Source organism: Epargyreus clarus, unplaced genomic scaffold (assembly GCF_041222505.1).
Source record: "Epargyreus clarus isolate Ecla_fem2 unplaced genomic scaffold, WU_Ecla_fem_2.2 ptg000012l, whole genome shotgun sequence".
In the NCBI taxonomy this organism is placed as follows: Eukaryota; Metazoa; Arthropoda; class Insecta; order Lepidoptera; family Hesperiidae; genus Epargyreus; species Epargyreus clarus.
Genome location: NW_027332220.1, coordinates 2,494,056 through 2,516,445, shown reverse-complemented (window position 1 = coordinate 2,516,445; position 22,390 = coordinate 2,494,056). Strand labels below are relative to the sequence as shown.

The window sequence follows — 22,390 nt, the reverse complement described above, 5'->3', positions numbered from 1 at the left end:
ACCCCTGCCCAGCAGTGAGACAGTAATGGGTTGATCCATCAGTACTAAAGGGATGGAAGGTTAAAAGCTTTAGTACACGTTCAAGGCAAATAACTACAAAACGTACTGAAAAACCCTTCCTGAACAATATGCAGTAAACAAAAACTACCCTTCAAATGGGGCATTCACTCCGGCACCCTTTCTATACAGTCATTACTCCCTATGTGTAACAGAGGGTTTAGAGATTAAGGGCTCTATCACACTAACGACCATTATTAATAATAAACGATCCATCAAATTTTTTCCTAACAAATATTTTTGCGATTTGCAATAGTAATTATTATTTGAAGCAAAAAAACAATAATCTTAGGCTTGTTATTATTAATCAATTTATCTAATGTTTACACACTAAATATTGAAATTTAACTATTTCTAGAAGCCACAAATTATAGATACTCTAACGGCGGCAGCTTTTTTATGTAGCAGACGAGCATGCAGTCCACCTGATTGTAAGTTGCTACTGCCGCCCATGGACATCTGTAATAAACCCCAGATTAGATTCCTACTAGTGATCGGCCACAAGTGCACCGCTACCCCTGAGGACTAAGGTAGAACGCCACAGAAAAGTATGTTCCCTTACCACACGCTTAAACCAGAACACAGCAGCGCTTAATACTGCTGTTATTAGACAGAAATAGGTGTGGCGGTGGTGCCGAAGCAGTCGAACCACAAAGTGTTCCACCACCTACAAACGTATATTTTTTATATTATTTATTTTATTTTTATGTGGAAGTGGCCTTATTCTGGAACCGCTCGATCGAGATACGGCATGGCTGGTTAATAGAATAAGCTCTGTAGTGCGCTTAGAGTAGAAACTGTATATATTTACAAACATTTGTAAATCTGTGGTATTTTTAAATTGTAGTTTGTTCGCGTGCTTGTTTATTAGTTTAGTTGGGTAATACTCTATTAATCTCTCTCTCTGAACTCCCACTCATACTACGTCTTTCTACAAAAACTCCTTTTCCTCTGTTGCTGTTTGCCTGTGGAATAAATTGCCTTTGTCCATACGATGCGCTAAATCGCTTGACGAATTTAAAAATCAACTGAGGAAACATTATTTATAAATCTTGTTTATTTCCTCCCTTGCTCTCGTCATTTCCACATTAGTTTTGTTCCTTTTTTCAATTATTATTATTATTATATATTTTATTTGGTCTATTATTATTGCTATTTTAACTGATATGCTTTTGTCTTTTTTGTTTTCTTGTCCTTCATTTAATATCGGATTCCTACATCTTATGTTATTATTGTTTACTGTAATTCTATTCCTTGTAGTCTGCTCCACCTCTAACTTCGCACACCCTATCCTCCTTTCCTTATTTGTCCTTTTCTCTTTCCCATGCATAGGTTGTCTGGAAGAGATCGCTGCTTAGCGATAAGGCCGCCTATTGCATACTGTTTTTTATCTTAATTAATACTGTTAAATTCTACTGTAAGTGTGCAATAAAGGGTATCTATTCTATTCTACCTATACCTATAAATATTAGTTTTTGGTTCCCTATCGCCCTTATCTCTATTTTTTGGTGGAAACTTAGACTTCGTCATCTGACCGTCTGTCACAGAGCTCTATCTCCGGAACTGTAATAAATAGACACTTGAAATTTTTCAGAGGATGCAAAGCTCGCAAAGGACGCAACGGTACCTGAAGGCGATCAAAGATGCGTTCTTGCCACCTCCTGAGGACTATGTCCCTATATTCAACCACCAAAAACCATTTTTCCAAATTTTTATTATCAGTGACGGCTAAAAAAAACTGCTTGTCAGATTTTTTGATTTTTCATGATTTTTCAACCATATAACCATATTTCAACTCTAGACACAAAATAAAATGTTTTTTTTTTTGCCACCTTCTTAATATAATTATACCTTATGTATTTCTTATATCTATCCAAGTATATCGAGGAAAAAGAAAAAATGGTCACTATAAAAGATTCCCTTGAATAAATCTACCAATTTTCTAAACCAACGCCCGCGTTTTTCATTTGGCGGTTATCACACGCCCTCTTGGTTTTAATTTGGATAAATTGACGCAATTTTCTTCTCCTTACCTACTTTTATACAAGCTTGATATATAACTAGATATTCATATAAACCCGACTGCAAAAATGGCCTGTATCACCCACAATTTAGACGAAACGACACCTCATATGTTAAAATGCGTCAAGCCATTTGGGCTGCACGAAGAATGAGACATACCTATTATCTACATGCATAGGCATACAATGCATGCATAAACATTACCCTCTGCGGTCGATTAAAAGTTATTAGTTAATTTTGTTAACAATGGTAAATTTATATTATTTATCATAAAAAAAGAAAAATAGAAAATACTATTGAACATTCTTGAGAGGGTAGCTAGCGAGGGAGTAAGAGGAGAGAGATAGGAATTTAGACCATATCCTACTATGGCCTTGGCGAGTACGGATTGATTGACTTCGCTCACCCTTGAGAAGCATTTTTCTTAAAAACTTTCAGACATGCAGGCTTCCTTACAATTGTCCCTGTAGTCTCGGGACTAGAATAGAATTACGGTATCACTTGCCTGTTGTTAGAGGCGACTAAAAGGGGGCTTCCAGAGTTGCGGGCGGCAAGATTGGGAGCTCGAACCGTCCAGCAAGCAATCCCAGGAATGACGGCAGTGTGTGTGGCCGCATACCGTCGTAACACCAGATAGAGGCATCGCACTCGGAGGACTCTGGTTGTGTTCCATCGTAGATCCCGGAATTCTTCACCAAGTGCTGAGCACGGCCACCGGGGGCTACTAATTGCGGTAAAAATCCCACATAACCCGGCGTTGCTCCCACGTCGTCGGATACCTTTTGTTGGTTTTCCCCTCGTAAACAGAAAAAAAAGGATTCCTCACAATGGATTCGAACAGCAGACCTTCCGATTTACGTGATGAACGTAAGCAACTACCACCAGTTCAACTCAGTAGTTAGACTTCCATTTTATTTAAGCTTAATCACAGGTGACCAGACCATGTTGGTACATAAAAAGTAAGCGTCATTATTTATTAACTTCCTTTCTGGCAATCGGATAAATATTGTACCAATGTTTAAAGGACAAAGAGACAAACATATGTCCATTTTCTATATACACGAAACAAGTTCGAATAACTTACTCAACGGAGGCTCTATAGAGACTGGGAAGTGGCTAACAAACTTCAACTGTTACTTAGCTCTGGTTACCTAAGTTTTAGTGGTTATCCGCGCTCCATCTGTTAGTTATCTCTTATAAGTAGTATGTTTAAATTAGTTATTTATGGTTTAAGATTCTTTATTTCTCAAAAAGATTTACAATCACTTACTGAGAAATGAGGTTTAACAATAATTGTCGTATTTAATTTTGTGAGCAAAAGAGTGGGTAGGCGGATATTTTTTGCTTGCAAGCGTTAGCCGAGTCAGAAGTAATTAACAGAACGCGCCCAGTTACATCATGTACTTAATTAATTGATTAATGTTAGTATTTTACGAAATTAGTTATTTAGAGACATTTAAGTTACCGAAGGTCAAATACGATTCCTGCGAAGACTTATATTGTTAAAATTATTTAATTATGATACTTTTATTTATTTCATTTATTATATTTTGGACACAGACATATTACATTATTAGGAAAACTTGTCAGCAATTTAATAAAAACAAACGTTTATAAAGAGAAAACATTTTACTTTACAAAGTTAACAAAATAATTAAGCATACAAATCATAGATTCAACAACAAAAGTGGCAGAGTAGTAAAGTTCTTTACAATAGTCGGAAAATAACTGCCCAGAAGGCGATCTACAGTGCCCTTTTATACGCCCCTTTTTAGTTAATACCCATCATTTTACAATTAAATTTTCCAGCTTCTGTTGACGTTCCTAACTATATTGTAAAATTATTACATTGTGAAATCTTACTTAACTTATATACTCGTAAGTTATCTAGTCTTTGAGTGCCAACAATTTGTATATATATTAAAATACATAAGACAAGTTTTTAAATATTGAATCGTATCTCAAGGTACAGTTTAGTGTGTTTTAGTAGTTACATATTACAAGGTATTTTCTCTTACTGTGGACACCGACACACTTATTGATAATACTAATAATCAATTAATATTATATTTAATAATTTATAATAATAAAGTCTTCCAATCAAATGAATATAGCTAAAATTCAGGTCTATCAGTTAACTGAATTCAGTTGTACGATTTCACCCTGACCTTTGAGTTGACCAAAGAAAGTAACCCCAGATAGGACAAGTTTCATATCTGAAGTCGACCACAGATACGTTGCTACGAGGTCTAAGCAGGAATGCATCGGGAAAGGATGTCTCTTACCACACCCTTCAAACCAGAACACAGCAGCGTTTAACACTGCAGCAGAAATAGGTGTGGCGGTGGTGTCGCCGGAGTCGAACCACAGGATTCTACCACCTTCAAACGTCTTAATAAGCCTTATACATAGATTAGTAAAGATTACTCGCTCCTAACAAGACAATGTAACCTTTTGACAATTGTCACTGTCAATTATTTTCGTGTTAGAAAAATATTAAAAAAATGTAGTTTTTAGATCATTTACGAATGAAACGATATTTTTTCGTACTTTTTCTTCGATTTCGTGCCTTAACTGCGCATGTCGGCATTATTGCGCGTAAATTACACCATGCCAGTCATTGAGCGGCTGACAGAATTGTCAGCTGTTTAAGTCATTTAATGCTTTCCTTCCTGAGTTTCCTTCAATTACAAGGCGGTGAGATATCTATACTTGTCTATGGCCTTATATTGAAATGTATTCTATATTTTACACGCGGTTTTCCTCGCTTAACTATTAAGCTGTAACTTAGATACGTACTATAAGTTGGAGAACTTTCTCCTAAAAGTTTGTAACATGCTATCAAAAACCGTTCAGTACAATTTGATTGGCGAATGGGGGCTTAGTGATGTCTAAGGTTAAGGGTTCGGTCCTTGGGAAAATTAGTTGAGTGTGAGTTTTTATAAAAATCTTATATATAAAATTTTCGTGTTACAATGTTAGTTACCATACTCCTCCGAAACGGCTTTACCGATTTTCACCAAAATGCATATTCAGTAGGTCTGAGAATCGGCTTCCATCTATTTTTCATACCCCTAAGTGATAAAGGTTGTTCACCCTTAACATTTTTTTATTTATATGGCAACGTTTGCCGGGTCAGCTAGTAAGTCTATAAATTGGGGTACTTTTTCTATAAAATTTTGTTTCTAAGAAATAATTAATCAGCCACTCATGGAGATATTCTGGTAGACTAAAGATCAATGAACCACTTTTGTATTTATAATACTTCTTCTTTGGTGTCTAGTACCTACATATTACTTATAAAACACATAGGTGGAAGGTGGTAGAACCCTTTGTGGTTCGACTCCGGCGGCACTCAGTCAGCCAGTCAGCTTAACTCAGTCTACTGAAGCAAACGGAACAGAATAATGTATTGAGTAATAACGTAAAATTGTGGGATGTTTTGCAAACTCATGGTAAGGGTACAAGTATCTGCTGATACTCTATATAAAGGTAGATAGGTCTCTATCTTTACGAATTGTTACTGTATTTCCATTCAGAGGTGCAACGTGTTGCCAAAAGAGGATGCACGGAATAAATTGCACAAAACGAACGGGCGAGCGTGCTGCTGGGGTTTCATACCTTTTACCCTTGCAATCAACACTCAGTGAGCCACAGACTTAGGAAAATAACAGACCTGGGGGGTTACTACCATATCTTAAAACAATGTTATTCCAATCATACTTTAACTTTTTTTGCAGGAAATTTAACTTTTTAAGCAAAATATGACAATTTCAGTTGGTTTTATACAATGGATAAACGAAAAATTAATAAGGGTTTAAGTTTGTTCAACTGTGTATGACGGAATATTTTACTGTTTTAAGGAGGAAATAAAAATTTCCTGAACTATGATGGTTTTTAAAAGATGGTGGTAGGCTCCCTGAAAAAATAATAAGATGGACTAGGAATGTAATAGACCTGAACAAATAATGAAATGAAATGAAATAACTTTATTACGTAATGCATTGTACACACACATATCAATTACAAATTACTTTTTTTTTATTTTATTTTTTTATAATATAGGAGTAGCAGACGAGCATGCAGTACACCTGATGGTAAGTGGCTACTGCCGCCATGGACATCTGTAATCAACCCCAGATAGGATTAGATATTCCTGTCTGAGGTCGGCCACAGATGCACCGCTACCCCTGAGGACTAACCTGGAACGCCTCGGAAAAGTATGTCTCCCTTACCACACCCTTCAAACCGGAACACAGCAGCGCCTAACACTGCTGTTATTAGGTAGAAATGGGTTTGGCGGTGGTGCCGCCGGAGTCGAACCACAATGGGTTCTACCACCTTCAAAACCACCACCACTACCACTTAAGTTAATTACAAATGAATGGGATATAGGTACATATAAAACTCATGATACATACTAAAACAACACAGCAGAATAAAAATACAATAGTTATTTAGGTAAGTTATAGCATATCCCTATGCTTGTATGTATACATTGCATACGGAAAAGGCACTCACTCAGCATTGATGCCATGGTGAGTTGCACCACGGCGCTGATTTTCAGTGAGCCCATAGAGTGACTCACGGATATGCGTACAGCGAAGAGAAGTAAGAGGAAACACGTGAGCAGCTGAGTTCGATTGTTATATCGCGGGTAGACGCATTTTGTTCATATCACTGGGAGCCTTTGGTATTGCTCAATTTGAACTGTGCTTGTGAATGAAATAAATTGTTATTAAAATCATATTAGAAATGTTTGCCTGCAATAATGTGGTGTTTATGTAGCTATATGAATTTTCGTTTTCATCTAAGTCGCATCCAAGTTGTGAAGAAGCGAGTTATTGGTGTAAAGTCTATAATTGATCAGGTGAGTGACAGTAACTAAGTAATTATTAAGTAGATAATAAGGTAGATAAGGGATTTTGGCTATAGTCCACACCGTTATTTGTGGAGTTATTTCAGGTGGCGGTTTTAGAGGGTATAGCCCTTAGTGGTTCGATTGTCACATCATCACTACACCTATTTAAGTCATATATTAGTCATGTTACAGCCACACCTATACCTGCCATATACGAGTAAGTGTTGCCGTATTTTACTGTAAAGACACTTTCTGAGACGTTTCAACTTATTCGTCGGGACTAGTAATTTGAGCAGGCTTCAGAAACTCATTTCTAATGGGGTTGATTACATAAGTATATTCATAGACAATGATTTATCATCAAGGGAAATGGTGGTAGAACCCGTATTGTTCGAACGGGGAGACACCACTGCCGCACGTATTCCTAACGTGAAGCGGTTCTTGTCGTGGTAGCTGGCCTTTTTATATATAAGGCATATTCATGCTACTCCAGATGACTAAAGTGAACCATGTTAGTCCTCTGTTAGTGTAACTAATCCACAGAAGTAATGCACCTGAGATCGAGTTCAGTCAGAATCCCTGTTCTATATGGAAATGGTTACAAATATCCATTGGTGACAGTGACCGCTTACCATCACGTGGGCTGCATGCTTCTTTGCTACTTTACACCTTACTAGTTTTTGCCCGCGGCTTCGCCCGCGTTTAAAAGAAAATAATATGACATACCAACATACATAAAACTGAAAATCCGTACCTTCATTGGTATGAAAGTGGCGCCATCTGGCGAAAATTGGTCATACCAACTCTGAAACCTTCCTGGGCTCATGGACAACAACTTTGCTAAAGATCATCACTTGATCAAATGCATAGTTTACGATTCAATCTTTACTAATATCGATTAAAATAATCGACTTTTTGGTCGAAAAGATCGATTCTTCGATTAATCGATCTTAGATCGCTATCCCTAATTTCCATGGGATTTCCGGGATAAAAACTATCCTATGTCCTTTCTCGGGTCTCAAACTATCTTTGTACAAAATTTCATTAAAATCGGTTCAGTGGTTTAGGCGTGAAGAAGAGACAGACAGACAGACAGAGTTACTTTCGGATTTATAATATTAGTAAGGATAAGATGTACGAATTACGATTTACGATTTACTCGTACCTTATAAAAATATAAGGTGGGCGATTCGCTTCTTACATCACATTCACAAATTACTTAAGCTACGTATGCTATGGAGTTTTTTTACAGATGTTAAAACCACTCCCAGGTAAATCTAACTAATTTGCAAATAAAATCCCCTTAAATGGTTTTTTACGAACCTCCGATTCCGCGTAGAATATTAAAACGGTTCATTATATTCAAACGCAGTAGCCGAGTAAATATTTGTCTAACAAATCCACCAGGATAATTGGAGGGAATCCTGAATTTAATGTAATTTTTACAAATAGCGAATCTTTTCACATCGTTGGATGTTTGCATTCGTGTCACGCACTTACAAAATGGCCTCCTACGTCCGCCATTTTGCGAAACGTTCGCCGGACGCGGGAAATGACGTCATTTTGTATTTGTAAGGTTTGGGAACACTGTTTCTAGTTAAATGGATTGCATTTAAACGTTCAGTTGGGACCGTTATAAAAGTATATTTGTACCTTTTTTATAGGATTTGAAATTGAATATGATAAAACTTGGTTCAATGACGGTTGTAATTTAAAATACCTGTTGTGAATGTCTCTCACTCACATATTATAGAAAAAGAGCGAAAGGTTATGGAAAAAAACGAAAAAAGAAATAGTGTCATTTTAAATTACAATTTTGAATAGATCAATCGTTTCTTTGCAGTTAGCCGGTAACTGAATTTTAATCAGTAAGTTCAAAATACAATTGCAAAATTTGGTTCTCACATATACACATAGCGAGCGCGGTGGACTATGGCCTAATCCTTTTCATTCTGGAAGGAGACCCAGCAGTGGGAGAGTAATTGGTTGATGATGATGATGATACACAAGAATTAACAAAGCAAGTTAAATTAAGGTAAAATAGTAATTAAAGTAGAATAGTGATGAGCGATGAAGGGAAAATAGTTTAGAAGGCTTCCAAACCAACTTTTTTCATTTTTACTTTTTCAATTTGAAAGCCGTGGCTAGTAAAAAAGTTCGCATGCAAAATAAATGAAACTTACATTTGAAACTGGCGAAGTTACTTTCCTGTTTTATCCGTATTCGATACGAAATAAAATTCCCACAAACTTTCGTGGTAGGGCTGGCTGTTAAGATCTGATTTTTAGGTAAATATTTTTTTACTTTTTTTTTACTACATTACAAAAGGTAATTTGTTTCGAGCGTATGAACTATGTATGTATGTCTCATTATTTGACAAGCCATACAACCCAAACGGCTTGATGGATTCTAACTTATCTATGGTTCTGTGGTTTCTCTGTGACTCGACTCCGACGGCACCACCGCCCCACCTATTTCTACATAATAACAGCCGAGTTAAGCGCTGCTGTTTTCTGGTTCGAAGGGAGAAAGTAAGTGAGACATACTTATCCCAGGCATTCCATCTTAGTCCTCAGGGGTAGCGGCTAATTTGTGGCTGACATCAGGTAGGAATGTAATCTTATCTGGGGTTGACTGGACATCTATCCAGAGCGGCAGTAGCCACTTACCATCAGGTGGACCGCATACTCGTCTGCTACTCCTATATTATAAAAATTCTTAGGCTGTAACGGGTGTAAGGCAGAAGCTGACAACCCTGAGCTGTCTGTCGTCGACTTCGGTCAGAATAAAAGGGTAGCAAGTTCCATTTCAATGTCGGTTCGCAATTTTTTGCCAACAGGCGGCCGGATTACGTGAAAATTGCTAATTTTAGAATTGTGGTTTATTATTGTTATATTTTCTTTAAGTCGCCTTGTTAGTTCATGTGCATGAGGGTCAAAACTTGCAACTAAATTTTAAATTAGTTATCCCAACCCAATGAGCTAAAATTTTCCATTGTGAAGGTGGTAGAAGCCTTTGTGGTTCGACTCCGGCGGCACCACCGTCACACATATATCTGCCTAATAACAGCAGTGTTAGGCGCTCCACCATATTTGCAAATGCGTATAGGTAAGTTCACACAGTTGAGATTTTTTTACAGACTTCTCAGGTATTTTACCTATGTAGTTTCTACGTGATATATTCCTTCACCGTTAAAGCAATAATTTTAATATACAATCAACTTGAGACCCTAATTTTTAATTCATATTAATTTAGAGAATTAATGATCTTTGATGGTGTATGTGTGAATGTGTCTCTCCACAATGGGTTAAACCTACTACCTAAAATCTGGAATTAATCATGGATATAAATGTGGTACACAATCGGCCAGTCAGCATTCTTGTAGCAGTGGTTACCTAGCCAGGTTAGAGTTTTGATCCCGGGCCAAACAAAAATAAACAATGAATATAAATATCTGTCCTATGTCTAGATGATATTGATTTTGTCCCTGTAGTTCCGAGACCAGAATAAGGCTACAGTATCCCCTGTCTGTTGTAAGAGGCGATTAAACGGGGCTTTCGGGTTTGCGGGCGGCAAGTGTGGGAGCTCGAACCGCCCGGCTAGCGACCCTGGGAAGGACGGCGGTATGTGTGGTCGCATTCCGTCGTGTACACCAGACGATGTGGGGATACAATTTCATCTGGGCGGAGCCCGACGGGGCAGTGCGCTGAGAGGACACCGGGTCTTTTGGAGATCCCGGAGTCCTCTACGCAGCGCCGAGGGCTGCCACCGAAAGGGGTTTTAGTGCGGTAAGAGTCCCATATAACCCTGTGTCGCTCCCACGGTACCGGGTAACTTTTGACGGTTTCCCCCTCGAAAAGAAAAAAAAAAGATGATATTGATTTATTTCGTTCTTTAAATGGTGCTATAAGATAAAGAAAACTAAGATGATTTTAGAAAAGCTGAATCCCCATTAATTTATTTTTAAATTCAATACAAAATTATTTTTAACTAAATTCAATACAAGTTAAGTAAGTTTTTTAAATTTCAAATTTAATTCAAATGATACTTCTTAAATATAGTTCAAATATCAAACCACCTACACCATATGAAATTCATACAATGTAATTTCAAACAATTATAATTCTAGAAATCAGGTTTCTTATCATTTGAACGGTTAGCGAGCTCAGTATCAGCTGCAATAGTATCATTCTGAAGGTTTTGAGGCTTCTTATGGGTACGGGGTTACGGCAGTATATTTCTTAAGAATTTCAGGGGTTGCCCGTGTTGGGAGAAAGATTGCGGCGCCTCTTTACCAACTGCCTCCGTTTTGGGAAGTTCCCCGCGCAATGGAGGGTACCGAAGGTGGTGCTCCTGCATAAGGCGGGTCGCCCCATGGACTCACCAGCGTCCTACAGGCCGATATGTCTGCTGAATGAGGCAGGAAAGCTCTTCGAGCGGATAATTGCCGCTCGCGTCAGCAGACATCTATCGTGCATTGGCCCGGACCTGTCCTACAATCAGTTCGGTTTCCGCGTTGGGCGCTCGACAGTGGACGCCGTTCTTCGCGTCCGAGCGCTCACGGAGAGGGCTTTTTCCAGAGGCAGAGTAGTCTTGGCAATAAGTCTCGACATAGTTAATGCCTTTAACGCTCTGCCCTGGAATGCGATAAGGGAGGCCCTCGTACATCATCAGGTGCCTCCCTATCTGCGGAACGTTTTGGCGGCCTATCTGTCGGACAGGAACGTCATCTACCCGGGCCGATACGGAAGAGTCCATGAGAGGGGAGTCGTGTGCGGGGTTCCGCAGGGGTCAGTTCTAGGGCCGCTGCTTTGGAACCTCGCATACGATATAGTGCTGCGGACAGCGCTTCCTGCAGGAGTCACCATCGTTTGCTACGCAGACGACACCTTGGTCCTGGCGGAGGGAGAGTCCTATGAAAGGACGGCGAGGTTAGCCGAACTAGGGGTGGCACGCGTTGTCAACAAAATAAACGCCTTGGGTCTTCGCATAGCATCGAGCAACACCGAGGCGTTATGGTTCCACCGCCTAAGGCCGAACGTGGGACCACCCTGCATGTCAGTGCGGGTAGGTGACGCAGTCATTGAAGTGGGCAGATACTTAAAGTATCTTGGACTAGTGTTGGACAGCCGCTGGAATTTCGACGAGCATTTTAGCCGTCTTGTCCCCCGGATTCATAAGGTAGCGGGTGCGTTGCACAGACTGCTGCCAAATCTCGGGGACCGAAGGAGGACGTCCGTCGCCTCTACGCAGGTGTCGTGCACTCTGTCGCGCTCTACGGTGCGCCCGTATGGTCGCAAAGACTATCGAGCACATATATCGAAAAGGCAAATTTTATGGAAAATACATTTTTTTCAAATCGTTGGTATAAAAAGACCCCTCCACTAAATCGTCAGTAAAAGTAAAACATCAGCTGGAATTTCCTGTATAATCTGACCCCCTCGAGTGTGTCAAGATAACGATTTTTTTTTTTGCATTTTCGAAGAGTCACTAACCGTCTTTCGAATCGAATCGTCAGTCTTTCGAATGGGCGACTCATCTGGGGTAACTTAATATCCCCTTTTGAAAATCTAATGCACTGGTGTAATTTTTTTCTCCATTTTTACCACTCGTATGGCTGCAAACCAGCAGAAGCTATTTCCACCGTGAATCGAAAAATATCATACAAACTTTTCTTCACTCACTAAAATGTAATCTATACAATCGTATAGGTCCAAACGACGCTCGAGTTTCTACCCATTTAGCATCATGGGCTCCCCCTACTACTGGCACATTTCGCGGACAGGAACACAGATTCATTAACTGCAAATGTAACTTTGTAATCCTATATACTTATATGGGATACAAAGTTATTTTATGTAGTTGGTGTATCTAGACAACCGGACAGAAATTGCAAAATATTTTAGTTTTTCCATGAGTTATATACTAAACACTAATTGTATTCTCAATCTTAACCTTCTATGTCTGCTAGAAGTGCCTTAACATTTTGATGATCGGTCAGTCAGTGAGTGACAAAATTACGAACTTTGACTACTTGTTATTCTTAAACTACTGGTTCAAATTGAATGAAATTGGTAATACACAGTGTCTATACAATGCTTGCTTGGCTCCTGAAAATACAGGCTTCTAGCTTCATATGCAACGAAGTTACAGGGGGTCAAAAATGGGCCGAATTGCTACGGGAAAAGGATGGTACGGCCGTGCCGCTTCTTTTGGCTCAACTTGGCGGAGGCACTGCCGTGCCTCCAGATAAAATTATTTTACCAATATTATCCACTGTGAAATAAGACTAACGGCCGTTATTTATACTGCATCCGTCTTTTGTCTACCCAAAATCGAAATTAACAAATTCTAATGTGATGTAATTGTCGATCTTTCGATAGATTGATTATTATTATCGAGAATTTTGGATATTAATATTTCAAAATGCTTTGTAATCCACTTTTCTAGAAAAAAAACAACCTAACTATAATTATAAAATGCACAACAAGGTACTGGATGAGATGGCTACCATAAGGGATTTGGGTATTATGATCATAGATTAGTAAAGATTACTCACTCCTAACAAGAAAATGTACCCAGTTTAGACAATTGAAATGGTTGCGTAAAAATGTTTTGCCACGTCTCCGTACTAAAATATCCCTAAAATATTTGAAATAATTATTTATTTATTATGCATAAATTACGCAGTATTCGTTATTTATTCGTAATTTTTCTCTAAAAATGTTTTTATTTGTCAAGAATTACAAAAAAAGAACTTACAAATAAGCCGTTTGTGGTTTCATTCAATTTCAAGGCGGCGAAGTATCTTTACTAATCTATGATTATGACAGACAATAAATTAGGGTTCAACACACATATCGACAATATTTGTTCAATAGCTTTTCAAGGCCTTTGTCTTACGCAACTGTAGAGATTTTAAATGTCCCAAATAAAAAAAATACTTTACAACGCTCTTGTGCGCTCTAAAGTATTGCAGCGTAGCATGGAACCCCTTTTATGAAGTTTATATTGTTGTTATTGTTATAAGAGACTTGAAAGTTTTCAAAAAAGCTTCCTTTGGCACTTTACCTACTCGTGCAACCTGGCCCGAACTATTCAGATCGGCTGAAACATTTTAATATGACATCGCTACTGTATCGAAGACGAATGCTCGACCTTTTGTTTCTATATAAGCTTGCAAATGTTTCTCAACTAATTTTTTCTTCTTGTAAACTACCCAGAGCGTCTAGATTTTTTTACTTTCGAAGACACTTACTGTTATTCAAATCTCGGTCCGAATGCACCTCTTAACAGAATTGTTCGCGAATTTCGGGAGGTTTCTAAACATTTGCAAGTTCAAAAATAGTTTGAAATTAATTTAAAAAAAATTAAAAATAGTATCAAAAATGTATGTGTCATTTTACCCCTGTAATTCTATATACTCGCTTCTTTCTATAGCATGCAATCTTCACCTGTATCTGTAATGGCACTCACCTATTTTATCTAATTATTTCACGCTTTACTAATATACTCAGTGAGTTATATATTGCGTCGGGATGCAGCAGCCAGGATACAGAAAGACCGAATTAATTATATATACGTATTTAATCAAAACAGAATATTACATGTTTTGGATTAAATCTAACCTAAATTAAAACTAACTATCCTAAGTGGTGACTTGCTGGGGCAATGTTAGCGCCCAGAGTGAATTCCCACGTTCGGGACTGTACGATGGAAACGGAGCGGTAGTGCGGAGTCAGCGTTCCCACGGCACGGCGGCGGTGCAGGATCGGATGTCTTTCTAGTAATTTTGTTTAAGGTGAATGCCTAATTATGTGCGTTAAGGCCAATATATAACAAGTGTACATTATGTTGGTGTTCAATAAATAAATAAATAAAAGAAGGACAAAAGAGTTACCCGGGTTAAACTATCCATTTATAAAAAACGTCATCAACTTTAGAATTTTGCATATATATGTTAGGTATAGTCAAAGTGATTAAATATCTTTTATACATAATGACTGGGTATTATTATACACCTGCTTATAGATACTTACAGGAACAATATCAAACACAAGCCCCAAGATCTAGAAACAGTTTTCGAAATCACGTTCTATCATGGATCGCAGAGTTCACAACTGATTGGATTTGGTAAATCCAATTTGAAACCAAGGCTTTGTGCGACGTCGAGGTGTGCAGTTTCGTGCCCTTTGAGACAGTGATTTGTAATGGGTTACTATAGTCCGTTATGAATAACCAATCTATCCAAATTTTACCTACCTAAGATCGAAATTTGACATGTGCGAACAATTTGAACCCATGTCAATCAGACGTTAATCTATCGTCGTAATCATCATCATCATTTTCTGCTTCACTGTTGGGCACATATCTTCTCACAGAGCAAAAGAGTTTAGGCAGCACCCAAAGCAGATTTCAAAAATACACACAACATTTTAACTCGGTTGTAGAGTATTCTTATAATGGACTTTTTATCAAAGTTCCCTTTGTAAAGATGCTCTTTGAGACAGTGATTTGTAATGCGATACTATAGTCCGTTATTAATAAATATTAATCTATCCAAGTTTATCCTACCAAATATTGAAAGAGAACTTGGCAAGTTTGAACGAATACCCAAAATTTAAGCGAAGTTTTAGAAATTCATGACAAAAAATAAAAATCGATTATTTATTATCATCATTATTTTTCGCTCCATTGCTGCACGGCACAGATATTTACTCGAGAGTAAAAGATATTAAACTATAACCCATATCAAAAAAATAAACATCAGCACTGGGGAAGAAAATTATGATGATAATAAATATCATCATAATTTTCTTCCCCACTGCTGGGCACAGATTTTTACTTAGAGTATAGACTAGTCTACCGTACCTAAGCTGGTAGACTTCACATACCTTTGAGAACATTTTTCAGAGCTCTATAACAAGTATCCTTACTATGTTGTCCTTCACCGTGAAAGCATAATAATAAACATCTCATATATAAAATTCTCGTGTCACAATGTTAGTTACCGTACTCCTCCGAAACGGCTTTACCGATTTTCACCAAATTTTATATGCATATTCAGTAGGTCTGAGAATCGGCTACTATCTATATTTCATACCCCTAAGTGATAAGGGTTGTTCACTCTTAACATTTTTTTATGTATAGGCAACACAACGTTTGCCGGGTCAACTAGTTTTCTTATAAAAGTTCATACTCATACTCATAGTCACATAATAAAAAATATAAACCGATCAACCTTTATTTTTAAGATTTTGCAATATTGATTTTGATTTTAAGTAATGCAGATAAAAGATAAAGTTAATAAACATTCTAATTATTGATTACGAAAATGACTTATTCCTTATCATCTATAGATAGAACACCTGCGTGATAGGGAACAGTGATATAGATTTCTTTATTTTATTTCTGTATCTAAACGAATTATTCATTTGTAGTATTCATTTGTTGTAAGTTGTTTCAGAAATGTTTCGTTTTGTAGTTTTATTGTGTGCCGTTTCCCTTGTTTTGGGGCAAACTACTCAAGTTTCACAATGTAAGTTAATTTAAAAATAACGGTTATTTAAGTCGATATCTATATACAGTTTAATTATAGTGTTTTCCGTTCTTACCCGGCTCAAGTAGGAGAAGTTATATGTATGTAGTTATTATACGAGTATCATTGTATGAAGTTTGAATTGTTTTGAAGTATTGTTGTCGTTTGAAGGTGGTAGAAGGTAGAAGGTGTGGCGGTGGTGCCGCCAGAGTCGAACCACAAAGGGTTCTACCACCTTCAAGGTAACCTATATCTTATATATAAAATTCTCGTGTCGCAATGTTAGTTACCGTACTCCTCCGAAACGGCTTTACCGATTTTCACCAAATTTTATATGCTATTCAGTAGGTCTGAGAATCGGCTACTATCTATTTATTACAACCCTAAGTGATAGGGGTTGTTCACCCTTAACATTTTTTTTATTTATATGGCAACACAACATTTGCCGGGTCATTAGTTATAATTAATATAAGTTAAAGGAATTATACCCGTTTTTTTAACCGATGGTTGCACATTCCTCCTAATTGGACCTCTCCTATAATTAACGTCATTAAAGTATTTGTTAGCATTTACCATTAATACGTTTTCTTTGTGTTTTTTGGAGAATTGTTTAAAATAATTAAATATTGAATATTTACTTTTCTCATCATCGGGCGATTCCAGTTTAAGGACTTGTTTATTATGTATAAAAATAATCTTATTTAACAAAAAACAATATTTCGCACTTAATTAATAAAGGTGGTCAAAAATACTTATCTAGAACTATGAGGACGGTACAGTTTTTCTTATTTATGGTAATCAAAGTCATGGTTTCTTATACTACAGGAACCACTAGAAATTTTATTATCGGCATCATCAACCCATTACTGTCCCCCTGCTGGGCACGGGTCTCCTCTCAGAATGAGAAGGATTAGGCCATTGTCCACCGCGCTGGCCAAGTACGTATTGGTAGACTTCACATACCTCTGAGATTTTTTTTAAATATCTCAGGTACGCAGGTTTCCTCACGATGTGTTCCTTCACCGTTTAAGCAAGTGATAATTAATTTCTAATACGCACATAATTTCGAAAAATCAGGCGTGCATGCATGGGATTTGAACGTCGGACCCCTCGATCAAGAGGCCGAGTTTCTTAACCATTAGGCTATCACTGCTTTAAATAATAAAAGGTGGTCGAAATATTTATCAAGAAATTCAAGGACGGTACAGTTCTTCTAATGTTTGGTAATCAAAGTCAATTCTTACCCCACAGGTACCAATCACGGAGGTGAGTTACCAATGAACACATACATCGAGGGATGTGCCGTACCACCTTGTCTATTACCACAGCTAGAAGATGCTGTGATCAGCATGATTTTCAGAGCACGTAAGTATTGAAAATGATTTTATTTTATTTTTCAAATATAGAAGTAGGAAACGAGTATTCAGTACACCTGGCTATAATTAACTACTACCGCCTATGGACATATGTAATCAACTCCACATAAGTGGTCCCCCACCTGAAGTCGGATGGTTTCTGCCGTCGGGGACTAAGTTGGAACGTCTCGGATACAGACATCTAACTTACCACAAACCTTCATAGCAGAACACCGCTTAACACTGCCGTTATAAGGCAGAAATAGGTATGGCAATGATGCCTACAGAGACGAACCACGTAGGGTTCCACCACGTTAAAAACAAATAAACCCGCGTGACGAACAGTCACACTATCCACACAATATATATGTCGGAGTGGTCACCTGTGACGTCATAAAATGGGTACTTCAGAACACAAGCTACACCTAAAGCACTTGGTGGAGCTTCGACTCTCTCAAGCTCTCGGTGCGGCGGTCGTAAGGGACGAACGCATAGAGAGCGACTTGGGACCCGACGAGTGAAGTTAACTTGCGCACACCGAGGAACTGTCTCCGTTTTGATAGTGTCCATTTAGTTGTAGTTGTATTAATTAGAATATTCTCAGTAAAGTTATTTAGGGACTATGTAAAGTATTACCAGTGATTGAGTTAAGAGACATAAGCTAGTGATAAGAATATCTGTGACTGTATTCCTACCTGTACCTGTATCATAATTATCCTGACAAATATGAAGTAACAAAGATGTCGGTTCGGGAATACATTAAAAATCAACTAATTCGGCCATCCTGTTCCGACATATATAACATTTCACGTATACTTAATTTATGTGTTTTTCTTAAACATACTCTACGTGCGGTATGTTAGTACAATTTAGATATTTTGGTACTTTAACTTTAGATCTCAGGCTTCAGCAGAGGTCTTTCACTGTCGAAGAAAGTGATTATTTTTATCGTCTTTTAACAACGTGCTTGTTCTAATTTTTAGCTCGACTTTTACGCTCCATGAGAACGCTGGCAACTGCGTACCTCAACATGGGGCTCATCACTGTGCCAATCCCATACAACCTTGGGGAGAATGCTATAACGTGCAACTTCTTGACCAACACCTACTGTCCTGTGCTGGCCGGCGAGGTGGTGCAGTACACTCTACGGATGTTCATAGAGTCCACCTTCCCAGTGGTAAGTTGATCAATCCAAATAAAAAATATTTTAGAATAAAAAAAAATCCAGAATTCTTTTTGGTCGTCAATAATCTCCCATCACTTCGAAAGGAGTTTCACAATGATTTAATTCTCAAGCGATAGTAGCCAATGGATTTTTTTATAGCAGTAACCGAGTACACGAGCATGCTCTCGACATAATAGTGACTCCTGCCGCCCATGGAAATCTGTAAATCAACCCTAGATATGATTAGATACCTATTTGAGGTCGGCCCCTCATGCGCTACCCATGAGGACTAAATTGGTATGCGTCGAAATTGCCACTCTCCCTTACCACACCCTTCAAACCAGAACACAGCACTTAACACTGCTGTTAAAAGGCAGATATCGGTGTGGCGATGCTGCCAGATTCGAACCACAAAGTATTCTATCACCTTCAACATTATATCATATACTATTTTTTTTAATAAATACATCATGTTTCAGGGTACAGCAGCGAACATCGAGTTCAGAGTGGTCGACGAGAGCAACCTACCACTCTTATGCATCCATCTAGCAATCAGAGTGGAACCTCCACTCCGGAACAGGAGTATTTCTAACTCTACTTTGGCTATTGAAGATCTGCGGTCGTAATTGTTATAAACTTATAAATTACTAAGGATAAGAACTACTTCCAATCAGTTCTGATACAGGGGCCAGGGGGCTGATTGGAAGTGTATGAGCTAATACGTAAACAAATACAAAAACAGTCATTGATGTAAAACGTCAAAACTCGTACTTAGGGCTCGAACACAAAACTGCGATGCGACGCGATGCGAATTCGCAACGCAGAAAATTGCGATGCGAATTGCTGCGATGCAATATCGTGCGGCGTAGCGTCTCTCAGGGTGACCAACAACAACAACCACTGTGCGATGCGAATCAATTCGCAAGTTCTTGCGATGCGTCGAGGGAGCTCGCAGATTTTTGCGATGCGACGTCGCATCGCAGTTTTGTGTACGAACCCTAAGGGTACTGGAAGCACTGTCATAAACAAAAGAGTATATACACATGTGTATGTGTTTGTGTCAAATACGTGGTCGTGTTTTTTTTTATTAATTTATTGTATTTCTATGCATTATTTAACTTTACTTTCAATTCATTATTTATATTAGCCTTATCGATACTATTTAATTCGTATTTATTTTATTGCTAATTGCATAATTTAAAGATTGAGTACTTATTCGTATTATGTTTAGTTAAGTTTAGACAAATGATTAAGTTTACACGTTACATCGCAAATAACTAAACATTGAATATAAATGAAAAAAAAATAGTAAGAATAAAATGATTTTAAATTAAGAGTTGTGTTTATATTATTACCTTTTTTCAATTAAAAAAACAATTATATTAAATCTTATTTCACTGCTGGACACATGTCTTTCCCCGCAACAAAGAAAGACCTAGAAAGAGGTAAGGATGCTGCTTATAAAGGGCTTCGTAGCGGAAGCAATATTTTAAAATCCAAGCCCACGTTATACAGGCTTATGTTCTTCACTATTTGTAGATTAAACAGGAACAACAGAATTTCGCTTTTACTCTTTATGTCCCGTGATTAGCTAACACAAGCAAAATTATTATATTTCTATCTAACGATTTCTACACTCACAGCCCCACACTAGGATTCCCTGTATCGTGGATGCTATGGACACAAACGGAGACAAATACACAAATACCCAGACCCAGAAACAGAAAGCTAAATTCATAATTTAGAAATCTGTCTACCGGGGATCGTACCTGGGACCTTCTGCGCGTCAGACGGTCACCATACCGGGTGACCGCCACGTGGGTCGTCTAATCTACCTTTCTAGAAATGTTTCAACGGCCCTAGCACATTTTCTTTTTTTTATAATATAAGAGTAGCATACGAGCATGCAGTCCACCTGATGGTAAGTGGCTACTGCCGCCCATGGACATCTGTAATCCCAGATAGGATTAGATATTCCTACCAGAGGTCGGCCACAGATGCGCCGCTACCCCTGAGGACTAAGCTGGAACGCCTCGGAAAAGTATGTCTCCCTTACCACACCCTTCAAACCGGAACACAGCAGCGCCTAGCACATGTACTACAACAGACACATCAACTTAAGCAAAGGGAGATATCCCGCAGAGCTAGTTGATTATGTCCGGAAAGCGGCTACGCTCCAATAGATTCAGTTCGGAGGTTGTATATATGCAAGATGTTGAGAAAACTTCGATAGCGCGATGCAGAAGCGCCATGTCTTGACAAGTTATGGAAAGTCTTACTCTTTTAAGTTAAGTTATGGAAAATTATCTTAAGTTTTACTGCATTGCTACTCCGGAGGAGTAAGATAAGTACATATAAGTATAAATCACTAGACATCCAAAACTTTATGTTCAGATGCAATAACTACTTCAGATTGAAATAGGTGTCTTGGTGTAGTCCGCGTAAAACTACTAGTCCGCTCTGACTATAGAAACGAATCGCATCGCCATAGCAAATTGTATGACTACACCTGCTCGCAACTTCAGAGCGGACTAGCAGTTTGGCGCGGACTATGTCTCGCCTAAACCCACTGATTCCACCACCTTTACCAAATGGCATCTAAATCACATTTTGACCTTGACGGACTTTTGAATTTGTGATTTACATACAATAGTTAACCTTATTACTTGTATAATAAATATACAGGGTGAATTTTTCAAACGGACCTTCAGGGCCAAATCCGAAACTATAAGGATTAGCGAAAAATGCTGAAAGGAGTTACGAGGCCGATTTTGATAAAAACTAAAACTGCATCATTACTTTTTTAAAATAACTTTTTCCCTAGCCGGGAATCGAACGAGTTCATTTTGAAAAAAATACACCCTCTACATTATTCCACTATCTGATAGTGTTGCTTATAAGTATCAAAATCTGGGAAGTAATGATAAATAACAAACTAAAGGAAAAGCCTCAATTTTAAGAAAACACATATTTTTTCATGTTAATTTGGCAGTTAAGTTCCCGCCATTCATCAATTTAAACATTTCGCGTATCAACATTTTTTTTGGCTCAATATTTCAAATCATTCGAAAGTGGACGTTTTGTTCTCCAAGAATTTATATTTTTATGTCCGACTTAATTAAGGTTATTTTAAGGACCATTATAATAGATTTAACTTGTTTTGGGCGAAGTTTCGATTAATACAGATGTAAAGTTGACAATTTGCGAGAATGACTTTTTCGATTGAAATCCGAGTGATTACTAAACAAAGAGATATAGATAATCATATTTAACGTTTAAACGAAGTTGTAAACAATAAGAATTTACTATTTAATCAGTTATCTATTTTTATTAATAAAGTAATCCTATAAACGGCAGTAACTTATTTGCCAAACTATTACTTTCTCATACAA

At 37.8% G+C, this 22,390-nt stretch overlaps 1 protein-coding gene across 1 annotated transcript; it reads left to right on the top strand.

Moving 5' to 3' along the window:
* The first annotated feature begins 16,408 nt into the window (after positions 1–16,408).
* Positions 16,409–19,624, top strand: LOC140746459 (uncharacterized). Its single transcript, XM_073078610.1, has 4 exons — positions 16,409–16,478; positions 17,730–17,843; positions 18,817–19,010; positions 19,478–19,624. Exons 1-4 carry the CDS (start codon positions 16,409–16,411, stop codon positions 19,622–19,624), a joined length of 525 nt encoding a protein of 174 aa, XP_072934711.1.
* Positions 19,625–22,390: the final 2,766 nt, after the last annotated feature.

Coding starts and splice junctions, on each gene's coding strand:
- LOC140746459 (XM_073078610.1), top strand. CDS start 16,409: ATGTTTCGTTTTGTAGTTTTATTGTGTGCCGTTTCCCTTGTTTTGGGG. Junction 17,844..18,816: donor CAGCATGATTTTCAGAGCAC/GTAAGTATTGAA, acceptor TCTAATTTTTAG/CTCGACTTTTACGCTCCATG. Junction 19,011..19,477: donor TAGAGTCCACCTTCCCAGTG/GTAAGTTGATCA, acceptor ATCATGTTTCAG/GGTACAGCAGCGAACATCGA.